Raw genomic sequence first — 15,230 nt, 5'->3', positions numbered from 1 at the left:
CAAGCTGGGGTCAGTGGGAGCTGAGGGCGTTCAGTGTTTCTGAACATGATTGTGGCTAGCAGCGGTTTTATCCTGTTTTCCCTAATCACCATAGAGGATCTGCTTATTCCGAAAGCTCTGTCGGTCAAACCATGCTATAGACTCTCACAACAGCATGGCTTTCAAACAAGTTGCCCAGGAAAAAGCACTTGTCTGCATGGCTGGGGAAACCACGCCCTCGGCAACAGAGTCTGAAGGCCGATGTTAATAGAACAGTTTCATGTGTAGTTTGGGGAAGAGCCAACAATGGTCCATCACAGTGGTTGACGGGTGATGCAAAACATCTGCCAGCTCTTCTCTATAAAAGTGTAGGGCTTCAGCCTTGCTCTGATAACAGCTGGGAGCGTGGAGGGGATTTCAGTGGGAAGCAGGACGGAGGGATGGCATTGCTGATGTTTGAAACGGATACCCTTTCCTTGTGTCCTGTATTAATTCAGCACTCTTCGGTCCAGTGCTGTATGTGGAAGGACTGGCGCTGTTTGGCTGAGGTCATTAGAATTCTACATATATGCAAAGCTATTTATGTAGATGATTTAACTGGGAATTGGTCCTGCAGGGGGTGGGACTAGATGACCTTCTGGGGTCCCTTCCAACCCTGAGATTCTATGATTCTATGATTCCATTGGTGAGGCGAGAACACTTCTGCCTTCATTACATGCAACGTTGGGTGGTTGGGGGTTTGTTTGTGTTTTCCTGAGCTTGGCCTTGCAGACACTGAAATGATCATTTGACTATGACAACAGGAACTGCTCTCTGAATGTCCCTTTAGCCATCCTGGAAAGGAGAGGGATGCACTGAGGTTTTCAGCAGGGCTCGAATGTAAAAAGAATCAGACTAGCTGCAAAGCATGTCCGCCTGGTCCTGTTTGGTATAAGCCACCACTCCCATGTACTACCACTTAGTCTGAGATTCCCAGGCATTTAGGCACCCAGTTCCCATAGGCAGTTTTGCAAAGTTCAGCCTTTGGGCTCGACCACATGCACAGTGACGTAAGGGGATGTAAGCAGTCCCCTTAGTCCCCGTGCATGGGCTATCTATGTTGCCAGACCCTGCATGGTGTCTGGGGAAGCAGTTGGTGCTGAACTGCTGATCCCACGCGGGTGGGTGGGCAGGGGGCGAAGGGCAGGCACAACCTTGGCTCCACCTTTTCCTCCTCTCTCCAGCTGAGTGGCCATGCAGAAGGAAGTAACCAAGGAAGCACCCAGGAGAAAGGCATTACAGCTTCACACTTCCCTTCCCTGCACCCCCTTTGTCCACTGGGCAAAGTACTCTGTGCACTGCCCCCTATGTGGCCTGGGCTGTGAGGTGCCAAATCAGCCCTCAGTGATTTGTTCCCCGGAACGGGCATAGGTGGCACCAAGCTTCATGTCCCTCGACCCGTTCCCGGAGGAGCGGACTCTCAAAACAGCTGGACTTTTCTGCAGCTGCTAATCACTCAGTCACTAAAGCAGTGTCATGGGGAGGGATCCCTGGCAGAATGCAATACCCAGCATGCAAATGCAGCTGCCATCTAGAGTCCTCTTTTACCAAAAAATAATGGATTGAAAAGTGAAAAATACAGCCAGCAGGATGCACGGTGCCATTAGCACAATCACGTCAGTGCTGCTTTCGCCTCGCTGAACTAGTTTGCACCGGGCCATGACCACCGTCAAACTAATAACTTCGTCAGCTGGCATTCTGCATCAGCTGGGCTCCCAATCCTGCATGGCCTTGACAGCACAAGCAAGCTGGCTTGTGTGCTTTTTGTATCCAGGTAATTTCCCATCCAGCAGTCTCCTCCCAGGTGGCGCTGGGATCTCTTCTCATTGGCACAGGAACCTGAAGACAGTGTGGTCCAGTGGGCAGGGAACCAGAGTGGAAGTCAGGAGACTACAATTCAATTCCTGTCTCTGCCACAGACTCTCTGTCCTGAACCACATGACCCCACCATGCCTCAGTTTTCCCCCATGTCAAACAGAGATGATGGTACTTTAGCCGCCATTGTAAAGTACATTGAGATCTATGAATGAGAAGGGTTGGAGAAGGCCTGAATATGACTAATCTCCAGAAGCATAACAAAGCTCTCAAACCCAGAAAAGGAGAAGAGCCAGGGTTCCTTGAATCCCACTAGGGACTAGACTGTTGCCACCAAATTTTATGTGGCAGGTGCTCAGATACCACAATAGTAGGCAGGAGAGAAGAACCCAAAGACAGACACAGATTAAAAACACAGAAAACCTCTGTATCTGTAGCAAAGCTGCACACAAAGCAGCTCCCACCTGTATTTTTTTTTTTTAATATTCGTTTCCTTGTAGAAACAGGGAATCTTTCATTTTTATTAAGCTCTGTTGGGAGCGATGAAGGGGGGATGGATTTCCTATGAGGCCAGTTCTCTTATCACTGTATCCACAGAGGACAGACTAAATGTGCAATTCGGGAGGAGATACCACAGGCTTGTGTCAAACAGTAGAAAATGGTGCATTTTCAGGACAGCTGGGCTTGTGAACAAGCCTGCCTTCGCTTTAGGTTCTTTGGCACCTGGGGTTAGCACTGGGGATTCTATCTCAAGCAGCAAACTCCTTGCTTCTCTCCAGTGTTCGTTTCAGTGCTAACGTTCTGGTGAAACGCTGGTACTTCATTATGGCCACCCATGGGCTGCAGTGGAGATCTATTTTGCCCCACGGGCCTGGTCGGTGGCACTCAGATGGTCTCCAGGAGGGGTCTAGTCCAAAATGTGGTAAAGAGACACAGGCGGTGAAAACCATCTCTTACTTTTGTTTGTTTGCCCTTTAGTTTTTCCGTGTGTTGCTTCTGTCCCTACTTATTACCCCTGACGCAGGCCTGCAGCTTCCTTACAACCCTCCCTATTCACCCCGGCTATAGGCTATGGTAGGAGAAGGTAAGGAAGAGATGAAACAGGAATAGTGAAGAGTTCCTGCTTGTGAAGAGAGGGGTGAAATCCTGGCCCCATTGAAGCCAATAGGAGCTTTGACATTGACTCCAGTGTGGTCATGATTTTGCCCAGTGTTTCTAATACAGGATAAAACGCTGCCCTGTGTTGCCTAGCATGGATTTCCTGGGGAAGCAAGCTGGGCCTGTTCTCTCATTCTCTGCCTTTGCCCTGGTGTCTTTGCAGGAGAGCGAGGATGCGGTGAAAGCACTTGCAAAAGAAAAGGATCTCCTGGAGCGAGAGAAGTGGGAGCTACGCCGGCAAGCCAAAGAGGCGACAGACCACGCTAGCGCGCTCCGCTCCCAGCTGGACCTGAAAGACAACAGAATGAAGGAACTGGAAGCCGAGCTAGCCATGGTGAGAGCCCTCCCGCCTGCATCGGTAGCTGGAGGCATTTGTTTAGGCTGGCGTGCAGATGGGGCACCTCTACAGTGCAGCTGGGAGGTGTAAATGCCAGCTCAGGAAGATGTTCACCTGCTAGCTAAAAATCATAGAAATGTGGGGCTGGAAGGGACCTCAAGAGGTCACCCAGTCCAGCCTCCTGCACTGAGGCAGGGCCAAGTAGACCATCCCTGACAGGTGTTTGTCCAGCCTGTTCTTAAAAACCCCCAAAGATGGGGATTTCATACCCTCCCTTGGAAGCCTGTTCCAGTGCATAGCTAGCCTTATAGTGAGAGAGTTTTTCCCAATAGCCAACCTCAATCCCTTGCCGCACTAAGCAGCAGCTCAGGCTAGCTACCCATATACCATACTATCTGAGATCCTAGGGACATCCTTGAGCATCTAAGCCCAAGCAAAGCTAGAGTGTGTGCAGGTACCCACTCTGGGAATTGCAGCTCCGAGCTGCAGCGGAGACATACCCTAGAAAACCCCAGCCAGTCCAGAGTCTCTGCCATTACCATGAAGTCTGTAGGGTTTGCTTTTGGTCTGATTTGCTGTGACAGCCCCTGCCCGGTGGATGTCTCCTGGCTGGACACTTTCACCTGAGCAGATGGTCGTATGTTTCTGGTCCAGCAAACCTAGACAGGCAGCCTTTCAAACCACCCTGGAAAGACACTGCGGTTCAGACTCTACAGTCATCCCAGAACCCTTGGCGATTCCCCCAGCACTTGTTGTTTGGGGCCTTTGTGCCATAGCAGCCTGTGATGGGAACTCTGTTTCCCAGCTGTTCAACAACCTGCAGCTTTCCCTGCACGCTGCAAAGCATGACTAGGCTGCGGAAGCACACTTGAAACCAACGTTGACCTGCTTGGGTGATCAATGATCTCATTTCGTTAAGGGGGTTGCAATACCGACCAAAGATACGATTCCCACATAAGGACCCTAATTGCCTTCCAAAGCTTGCCAGGAAAAGCAAAAACAAAACAATCTCTTTGGAACCATTTTGTTTGTCTGGCTTCTCTGCAGAACGACATGGTGCTGGAAGCCTAAGGTGAAGGTCATTGAAAGCAGGCACCCTTCTTACTTGTGTGTCTGTGACTCCTCAGCTGTAAGCTTCCCTGAGTGCCGTCTGGCCAATGAATTAAGTAGAGAAGGCAAAGAGTTGAAAGGGTGTCTGGCAAGCCTGGCAGGCTTCAGTATGAGATGCAGTTTCCTTCCGTGAAATACATATGGATGTCCCCATTCCCAGCTCATGCATGGGAGTGCACAGACCTCCCCGCCTGTCGAGACCAATACCGCTGTGACTGATGCCTCTGAAAGGCTTAGAATTATCAAACAGGTGCAGACATATACCCACATCACAAGTACCCACCTGTCCCCACTGTAATACACAAGTTCATACGCCCCTTTACTTATACATACAGTGCGGGATCTATTCAAACACATACACGCAAGTGTATCCATAACCCTGTTCCTTCACCGCTCCAAGCATGTGTCCATGCACCCACCCCCTTGCCCGTGCCTCTGCCCATATCTGCCTTCATATTCTTCAGCATTTGGCTCTGAAATCATAAGCATGCTGGTTGTCAATTGCCTCCTGTGTTTTCACTGTTCAAAGCAAATTTCTGCCATAAAACCCAAATGAAAGCTGGACATGCAGTCAGTTTTCTCCCCAGCTTAGAAATATTCCCTGGTATTAAATAGATACATCACAATTTGTTGTGCGTTGATTCACCTTGCGCTGCATAATTTCACTGTGCACAGTCACTGCCTAACTGCGACACCTAGTGTTCAAAGCTCCGTTGTCTCCAGAAGGCAGACTGGGTAGCTCAGAGAGAAGGAATATTGTGGTTTCTCACCTAGCTGAGAAAGGAGTGTGCTTTACAGTAAAGGCAGCAGATCTCAGGAAAGGGCACTGTGATGATTTTTCTTCCCTTTATTGGACTGTCTGTTGAGAGCTCGATATTTCTATTGTTAGGCCAGAATTCGGTCACGTTTAATCACCATGAGTGGCACCTTGCAGTTAGCTCCATTGAAAGCAAGGGGGCTATTTGCAAAGGAAGGCATGACTCTTTAAGTAAAGGTGGAAGAATGGGCCCGGAGTCATTCATATTTAAGGAATAAAGCTAGAGATTTTATAGTGTGTTATGGGTAATCAAGCTTAATAACATTGGTGTTATACAGGTGAATTCACAGCAACCACCGTTTAGGGAAAGTATCTCTGTAAAGGAGCTTACAACTTTTATAGCACAGTGAGACAAGAATATCTGTTAGATAACAAACATAGTCGGATAGGTGTGTTTTGTTTTGTTAACTATTTAACGCCCAGGGATAAGAATTTGAGATGCATTGCTTTAAAGGTGCTCTGCTTTTCAGAGAATTGCTCTTTTTTGTTAATTATTAAAACATTAATAGGGCCAAATCTCCAGCATAGCTCCGTTGGCTTCAGTAGAGCTATGTCCATTTTCACCAGGGGAGGGTCTAGCCCTTAGTACCTCATTTGAGTTCCAGCTCAGACATGTTTGCCTTATTGGCAGCAAGTTATCAGCTTGCCAGTCTGACTGTAATCCAGGGGTGTTTGCTTACTGGACGTTAAACCAGCAGTATGCTTGTGATCTGATCACTGACTCCGCAGTCCAAAAGGTGCCTTGTTTCCTCACTTGAAGGATGTAGATGCTTGCCCTTAGATCTGGAGAAATGAACCAAGTCTTTCGTGTTGCAGCCATTTGTGGCGATTGTGCACACATTCAGTGCTGGGACATCAACCAACAGATATTTCACTCAGCAGCTCGCCAAAGCCCCCTGGAAAACAGCAGGGGGTTGTGCTGATGTAAGATAGGTGAGCAGGATATGAAGGAACAGCGTTGTACAGGTTCGCAGAGGGCAGAGTTCTACCTACAGAACTTTGGAGGTGAGGGGTGAAAAGGGAAAAGGCCAACTTGGAGACTCAGGCCCCAAATCCTCAGAGATTTGGGCTCCTAACTCCCCTTGAGGGATCTGGGCCTCTGTGCCAAGGGTGGCTTTGCAGGGAGTTAGGAAAACTCTCTCTGTCTCCTTGTGCACCAAGCCCATGTGAGGTGGAAGTGACTTTGACCCAGGAAATGTGGAGGACCATCAGAACACACATTTACACAGTCGAAAAGCACTTTTAAACGTTTTCAACTGGGGATTTTGTTGAAAATGTGCTTTAAAAAATAAAAACTGCTTACGGGCTGAGATCTTGTGTGCATAGCCAAGCTGTATCCTGGAGGGCCTTTTCCAGGCTGACTTCTGAACCCTTGAAAACCAGGTTTTATAATGGAAATGCTGACAGATCCTAAACTGGAGCAGCGCTGCTGGCAATTTGTGCATGTTCTCTGAGTTGGGCCATTATACATAATGTTCCACTGCCTTTCAGATCGATAAAGGAAAAGGAGTACTTGTGGCACCTTAGAGACTAACCAATTTATTTGAGCATAAGCTTTCGTGAGCTACAGCTCACTTCATCGGATGCATACTGTGGAAAGTGTAGAAGATCTTTTTATACACACAAAGCATGAAAAAATGGGTGTTTACCACTACAAAAGGTTTTCTCTCCCCCCACTCCACTCTCCTCTTATCTAAAGTGATCACTCTCCTTACAGTGTGTAAGATCGATGTGTGTTTTATTTCTGTGGCCTGTTATGGGGTATTTATATGCAAATTCCACACGCTGTTGCAGGAACCCTTCTACCTAGGCTTTTCCACAAAAGCAAAACACACTGGAGATGTGGAATACACGAGACTTACCGATACATAGATTTACATTCAGTGTGTGCTGTGTGTTTTTTTGTTTTCCTCACTGCTGTAATGGCAGCATAAGAGCAGGACTTGGGAGTCACTTTCTTAGCATTAAATGGAGTTTGGTAGAACAGATTAGACCAAGCACTGGGTAGGATGCCCAGGAGGGAGGGGGAAAGAGGGAATCGGATGCATCAGAGAGTTTGGGCTTTGTTTTTAATCCTACTGTATCACACAGTCTCTCTTTCCCTGCTTGTAGTCAGTGGGAATGGACTATTGCATAGGGAAGTTGAGTATTCACTCCAAAGCTACAAAAAAAATAGGTCGCGATTTGATTGGTTTTTTTCTTCCTCTTTAGTTTTTAAAAAGTGAATCCCTTACCAATAATCGTTCCTCCCCATGGACATGATCCGGAGTCCGTCAAAGGGAAGACTCTCATTGACTTCAGTAGGCTTTGGCTCAGGCACGTAGGAGCTGATCCTGCACCCACTGACTCCACTGAGAACAGGATTGGGCCCCAGAGGTCTTGTGTGTAGCTCCTGGTTCGTGGCTTGCGTGTCCTGCAATGCAGTGTTTGGGGTGTTCCCCAAAGAAACCCATTGTGAGACTCGGGCAGAGAATGGGGGTGCACGGTATGTTGCTGCTAGCAGCTCTGTCTGTACCTTAGGAGCAAATTCATGCCCTCCTTGTTCCTCTGGACCAAAGGCACCACATCATTTAAGGCAACAGTCAGTCTTGGTGTAGACCCTGATCCTTTAATCTGATCACTGACATACCTCGACACCTGCATAGAGTCCCAGAGAAGTCAACAGGGCATCACACGGGCATAAAGGGACCACAGGCAGGGATCAAAATGCAGGATTGGGCCTTTAATAAGTGACACCTTGAGGGACTGGAAAAAACCCAGCCAGCCTATGATTTCCAAGGCACTTTAGAACTGTGGAAATATTCTGTGTTTTCCTAGTTATGAAACATCAAGTGAATCATGGGAGCTATTCTCTGCTGGCTAATTAAAAGGTACAGTCAAGCAACTGGCACTTCTTTAATGAGAATTTTTAAATTATTTTTACTTTGTAGATGCTTCTGTTTAATTTTTCAAAAAAACAAAATATTGAACAGGGGGAAAGCGTCCCTCTGAGCCTGCCAAGTCCACTGGGAACAGCAGAAGAACCAATAGGCCTGTTTAACACATCTGAACCAAAGCCAACCGCTGACTACCTCTGTGTGCCTTTGCCTTTCTTCATGAAATTTGGCATGGCTTACTGTATAAATCACTGGCTCCTGTATTTGCAGGAACAGCTATTTCAGTTTTTGGTCCAGGTTTCTCTCGAAGGTAAATCATACGCTAACACGTTGTGCTGTTTTTGTTTTCTTTGTGATGACCAAATAGGCTTGACTTCAACTGGCCGGCCTACCCCCAGCTCAATCATTCATGCTTCGTCTTACCTGGTGGCTGCAGGAAAGTTGGGGCTGGCTTCCCAGCTCTCAACAAGTGCATGTTCTGTTTTGCACTCAATCAGATCTAAATGGTAGCTGCTTGCATTTAGAAATCCTATTATTGCAACATTGGCAGCACGCAGATCCCCCAGAAGAGTTAATTATCAACCATGGTAAAAGAAACCATGTCTTCTGGAAGGATTTAACCCTAAGAGCAGCACTTATGTCCTATTCTCTTCTTGGAGTGTGAAACTGACCTCGTGCGTTGTTAGCCCCTCTGCACAGGGGTGGCTTGAACTCATTGCAGTCCAAGTGCTGTCTTGAGAGAAGTGTTTCATTGTCCTGTATTTTGTTCTTTTATCCCATCAGGCCAAGCAGTCCTTAGCCACGTTAACCAAGGATGTCCCCAAGCGTCACTCATTAGCCATGCCAGGTGAGACCGTGTTGAATGGGAATCAGGAATGGGTGATGCAGGCAGATCTCCCGCTCACAGCTGCTATCCGGCAGAGCCAGCAGACGCTTTACCATGCGCACCCCCAGCACTCAGCAGACCGACAAGGTGAGCTCCAAGCCAGCCGCTAACCCCCTTGGGAAATCTCTCTGATCTCATCTGCCTTTAATACGATGGCATTCTTGATGAAGTCGAGCACCTCCTTGTTCCAGCAAAGGGTTAGTGTTGTGTGTAGTGGCAGGAAGGGAAATAAAGTCCAGTAGCTTGGTATGACTCTGCTCCAAGGAGAGGCAGGTATAGGAGAAAGATTTAAATACATATGAGCGTTCTGGAGGCACAAGGCCAGGTCCCCAGGGTGCAGCTTCACTGGAGCCAGTGTATCTATGCCAGTCGACACCTGCTGAGGATCTGGCCCACAGGCTTGAGCCAACTTTGATCTGAAGCTTAATAGTTTCCCTTTTGAATGTCAACAATTCTCATTCCTTTTAAAATGAGGGTTTATCTTTAGCACTGAGGATTTTCACCCCTGTTTCCCCTCTTTCAGATGAGGTGTAAACCTGAGGCCTTGGGGTCATTGAAGTTTTAGGATTCTTTTGAATCCCAGCTAAGACAAATTACATTCTGCCTCCTGCGGGATCCAATGGATACACAACGTTCTTTGTTACTTCCTGTTCCGAGCAATTATGCAGTGCCCTGTAACAGTTGCCACCTTTCACCCCAGAGGCTGGCTGAGTTTCAGTGGTTGGGATGATGTCATCCTCGGCTCTCTTTCCCGTCTCCTCCAGATGTTGTAAGGCTTAATCGAGGCCTACCTGTAAAGCCCGAGGAGGTGTTTGGAGAAGGGGCGCTGCGGGAGGGTGAGGGATGAGCTGGTTCTACCCTCTGTGGGACAAGTCTCTCCCGTGTTTTGACAAGGTGTTTTGAAACCTGACCAGGTCTCAAAATACAAGATTCAGACTCAGGCTGCATAACCTCACCTTCCCCTGTGGCTTCAGAGTCCAGCTCTCTGCCAGCTGGGTGGCCTGCTGAACTAATCCCCTTTCAGGGAGCAGCTTTAACTCTGCTTCAGAGCAGCAGCTGGAGTAAATGGAGGCTGATCTCCCCACTCTCTGCCTTCCACTCTGCGGTGAACTTGGGCCAGGGTTTTCCAAGCTGGGGGCATAGAGTTGGGCATCTGAGTAAGGAGCCCGACTTTCCAAGCAGTCACAGCTTCTAAGTCAATGGGAGCTCAGCACTTCTGGAAATCAGGGTACCGGCTTAGGCACCCCACAATTACCTGTGCTGTCTGGACAATATCAAGAGTGGTTGTTTTTAAATATGTACATTTAATCTTCCCGCTTTACAAAGATCCTCATAAATTAGCGATAGATTAAATTCATTCAGCTTTCACCATGAAATTAGTCTGGTCAGTTTCTGAGTCTCCCACCACAGCACCATGCTTCGGGGTTTGACTTCACAATATTTCAAAGGACTGCCTGGATCTTAAAAGAAAACCTGCAACATTTATTAATGTTTCTATTCATCCTTTCTGTCCTTTACCCACCAAACCTAACTATGAGGCGCAAACTAAACTGATCATGTTTCTTTGAGCAAACCTCATTCCATGTGGGGCCAAAGAAAGTAGTTATATGATTTAGCTTTGATTATGAAGATGCTTCTCCCTTTGGCACAAGTTGTTACCCATCTAACTAATTATCATAGAATCATAGAATATCCGGGTTGGAAGGGACCTCAGGAGGTCATCTAGTCCCACCCCCTGCTCAAAGCAGGACCAGTCCCCAACTAAATCATCCCAGCCAGGGCTTTGTCAAGCCTGATCTTGAAAACCTCTAAGGAAGGAGATTCCACCACCTCCCTAGGGAACCCATTCCAGTGCTTCACCACCCTCCTAGTGAAATAGTGTTGCCTAATGTCCAACCTAGACCTCCCCCATTGCAACTTGAGACCATTGCTCCTTGTTCTGTCAGGGCCTAAATAAAGAAGGGAGACTAAGGGCAGGTAGTGATTGGTGGGTAGTGATCGATCTATCAGGGATCAATTTATCGCATCTCGTCTAGACGCGATAAATAGATCCCCGAACACGTTCCCCGTCGACTCTGGAACTCCAGCTCCCGAGAGGCGGAAGCGGAGTCAACGGGGGAGTGGCAGCGGTCGACTCACCGCCAGGTAAGTCGACCTAAGATACGCCAACTTCAGCTATGCTATTCGCGTAGCTGAAGTTACGTATCTTAGGTCGACCCCCCCCTCCCTGCCCAGTGTAGACCAGGGCGAAGAAACTTTATAGATAGGGAACAGAAGCACAGAGAAACGTAGAGATTTGCCCAAGCTCACGCAGTTAAGTTGTGGCAGAACTGGGACCTGAATCCAGGTCTCTAGTCCAGCATCTGAGCCATCGCACCCTCTCTATCTGTGCAGCTGCCCCTCTAGAAGTTACAGGCAGGACAGTAGATCTGTGGTGTTATGCTGTGGGCTAAAGCATTCATCCAACACCCCTGCCGGCGGCTGTCCTTGTATAAACACAGCACTAGAGAGAACCAAATTCACAGACTGAGAATGGTGTAGTATCCGAGCTAAAGCAGGGAGGGCATGGAGATGAAAATACTAATTCCACTGAGCCCTAACTCTGCTCCTTGCCTTCCAGCTGTCAGAGTGAGTCCGTGCCATTCACGGCAGCCTTCCATAATCTCCGATGCGTCAGCAGCAGAAGGTGATAGGTCATCGACGCCAAGTGACATCAACTCGCCCCGGCATCGGACGCATTCCCTCTGCAATGTAAGGCAGTTGTGAGGTCCTTTGTGACTCCTAAAGCTGTCCTCTTAACCTCCGTGCCAATGTTTCTAACCCTAACCATCACTCTTACCTGCTTGTCTTTTGCCACCCCTTCTTCTGGGGCCTGAACCAAAGCCCACCAATGACAAGGCAAAGCCTCTCACTGGGCTTTCAATCAGGCTATAAATGTAAATCCTGTGTTTGAATGGAACTTAAAACTACCCACATACCAACCAGGAGCTGATTCTACACTGCCTAACTCTGTGTGCTCACTTGCACCTCTGCAAAGTGAGTTTCCCTGGCTCCCAGGGTGGCTGGGGCAGTGTTTTGCTCTCACTTTGCACTGGTGGCCACGCCCACACAAAGTATGAGGCAGTGGGGGAATCCAAGTCCCTCTTTTCAAGAGCTGTGCAAAAATGATGCATCTCTTATTTTAGTAAAACGTCCTGAACAAACAACTATCATTTTGTGCCAGGCCATTATTTTTGCAGCCTGGAACATTGATTGAAAAGAGGTTTATTGAAATGGCAGTTTTCCTAACTAGACATTCGGAATCTCTCAGGTTTCCAGGGAAGGAACAAGCTTCAGCAGAGCGAAAATTTAAAAATTTACAAACGTACTTAAAAACAGGCCCACGTCTGAGCTGGACCTGGACTGAGACTTTGACAAAGTGTTTCTCCCCTCGGGCTGCAATTTTATAGGTTTTGATTGAGTACGTGCAAAGCTTTAAAGTTTCTCATGTTGTGACACCCCCCTTGCCCTCCCCAGTCAATCAAAATTGAGCCACATAGACCGACTTTCACTCTGAGCTTTCAAGTTCCTCTGAATCAAACTTGAGAGCTGTGAACCCACATGAGTCAAAATGAAAACAGTTTGTCAAACTCCCTGTGAACTGAGGCTACCAGCCACAGTCCCTGGGTAAACCACACACCTGCAACACTGGGGACAGATCCTAGCAACTTCTCCTTTAAACTCACAGCTATGCTTTTGGAGAGGAATCTCCATTAGTGAACAGATTTAGGGCTGATACTTTCCTTAGCCACCGGAGGGAGACATGATCTCACACACCGAGCTGGTGTAAATCCACATTTCTACTCTCCTTTTAGGCTGCTATAAATCTACAGTAATTCCATCCGTGAAGTTACTCTTGATGTATAACCGTGTAAATGAGAGCAGAATTTGGCTCTTTGCATTCCACTTTTTTTAATTGGGGAAGGGAAGAAAAGAGAGAGCTTCTGACCTGAGAGCGGCAGCCTTTTCTACTAATGAAAGAAGCAAAGACAGAGAGGCCAGGAGTCTTGCTTCGGTATCAATAGAATTGATTTAAATGACTGGAGCGACAGCATGGAAGAGAATATTTCAAAGTTCAATGGAGAAAATAAATTGGAAGGTGCAGGAAATATCCAGAAACATTGCAATGGGAGAGCAGAGGGGTTATACGGTTCATAATTAAGATGTCCTGGCTAATAGATGCAGATAAATGTAGCTTAATTCTAGGAGCGGAGTTCAGGGAGTGAGCATTTGCCAGATAAGAGAGCCCTGCTGACTAAGGCAACCATATAGGAATGAGAGAACAATCTCCAAGCCCCTCAGGCGATTGCCTCACTGCAATGAAAGAGAGAGAGATGGAGGGGGAGGAGGGGGTGTCTGCACTGTGCAGTCAGAAGAACAGTGTGTGAGGACTGTCTGGTTCGGTGTATTGATAACAGACTTTTTAGCTGTGGTCACCAATTAAAATCCAGCTCACATCTGTAAAATCCAGCAGCATCTGATCGCTCTCAAGTGACCTTTGTGAAATGAGGGGGTAGCGTTTGTCTCACTCCTAGAGACATTGGCATCTCCAAAGCTCCCCCTCACAGCTGAGGCTCACCGAGCCTCTTGCTGGCAGGGAGACCAATGGGGTGTGTGGCACAAGCTCTCTCTTAGGGCTTGTCTGCACATGAAAATTAATCCTGAATAAGGTACGGTATGAATTTAAAGCAGACTAACTATTCCTGATTCCCGAATACAGGCTTGTCTAGACCAGCAGTTCACGGCAAGCTGGGATGTAAATCTACCTATTTCTAGCCTGCCAGGCACTGTGTCCAAAATAGACCCTGCTGCTGGGCACCAGCAGTTCCTTGGTGTGCTTTGAGCTGCCCCTCTTCGAAACGGGAGCAGATTAAAGTGCATTAGGGAACTTTCAGTGCACGACAGCAGAGTTCAGAGTGCCAGTGAGTGTGCAGCAGGCTAGTGCAAGGTAGATTTTCACCTCAGTTTACCGTGCACTAACTGTTTGTGTAAACAAGCCCCAAGAGTGCCTGCTGCCAAGTTAGTTTAAGGAGCTTTACTACAGAAAGGACCAACTGGATTAAACTAATTCACAATAAAGCACTCTTATTCTGGAATAAGGGCATCCACACACGGCATTAATCAGGAATACCACCTAATCTGGAATAACTTGCTGTGGAGACAAACCCTTAGAGCTAACTTTTAGTGAGCAGATTTATTTGTGTGGCTTTTGTAGTTCGACAGTTATGCTTTCACGTTGGCTGTTCCTCCCATTTGAAATACACACACACACACACACTCCCCCAATGGTGCTTCCTAGCTGGGTCTAAACACAAATGGGCAGAATATGAGGCAGCTTCCCAAATCCTTGTGCGAGCTGGTAAGGCCATTTCCCATTGAGTTCTGGACCACTCCCGCATAAAGCATCCAGCACCCTGGCAGTGCTGTACAAATAATAATGATTCATTACTAACTGGTAATAGTCAGGCACATCCCTCCTCGTTAATGAGGGGCTAGCTTCAGTCCTCCTCGTTACATTTTTGCTTGACCAATTACCTCCAGTACCTGTGGCATTTGAATCAAGATACGAGTCAGAGGGGATCTGAGTTCAGGGAGCAGATCTCAGTCTAAGGGAGCGTAAGCTGGTGTAAACTCCATGCTTAGGGGGCCAGAAGAGAGGGGTGTAATAAAGAGCTGAGAAGTGGTAGTAAAGCAGACCCATCTCCACACCAATTTGGTCACTTGGCATGTCTGTTTCACCAATGCATGCTCCTTTCCACCTGCTCACCAATGTGTAACTTAAATCCATTGCCTTCAAACCTGGCCTGACATGAATTAATGTTAGTCTGTGGCATTTCCTATACCGGTCCAGAACCAATGGCATTAGCCCCGTGCCAACAGGCAGAGGCAGACCAACTGGGAACAGCATAAATGGTGGCTCCAGATTAAATTTTTCCTCTTTAGTTCCTTGACCTGTCACCCAAAGGGGAAAGGCACCTGGACCGAAATGTCTGCATTTGTCTGGATTTTATTTTTGTTACTAATGTGGGAGTTGGGAGGGTGCGTCTGGGCCCCGAGAAGCACCCCAAAGTTCGGGTGTTTCTCAGACATTTCTCTGGTTTGCAAAGATGAGACACAGGTGCAGGAGTCATAAGAACAAAGGGTTATATGAATCTTGTCTCGGTTCAAGGAAGT

The 15,230-nt window shown here is 47.6% G+C and overlaps 1 protein-coding gene across 7 annotated transcripts in view; it reads left to right on the top strand.

Annotated features, from left to right (window-relative positions):
- KAZN (kazrin, periplakin interacting protein) overlaps window positions 1–15,230 on the top strand; it is a 736,353-nt gene that overhangs the window by 663,874 nt on the left and 57,249 nt on the right. For all 7 annotated transcript variants that reach the window (XM_073317160.2, XM_073317162.2, XM_073317163.1 and 4 more), the window contains 3 exons: window positions 3,155–3,325; window positions 8,915–9,104; window positions 11,638–11,768. In XM_073317160.2, the coding sequence (XP_073173261.1) occupies window positions 3,155–3,325; window positions 8,915–9,104; window positions 11,638–11,768 (492 nt within the window). The remainder of the gene's footprint in view (window positions 1–3,154; window positions 3,326–8,914; window positions 9,105–11,637; window positions 11,769–15,230) is intronic.

This window comes from Lepidochelys kempii, chromosome 18, assembly GCF_965140285.1.
Source record: "Lepidochelys kempii isolate rLepKem1 chromosome 18, rLepKem1.hap1, whole genome shotgun sequence".
NCBI classification, from domain to species: domain Eukaryota; kingdom Metazoa; phylum Chordata; order Testudines; family Cheloniidae; genus Lepidochelys; species Lepidochelys kempii.
The sequence above is the reverse complement of the archived record's forward strand: the minus strand, read 5'-3'. Positions and strand labels throughout refer to the sequence as shown.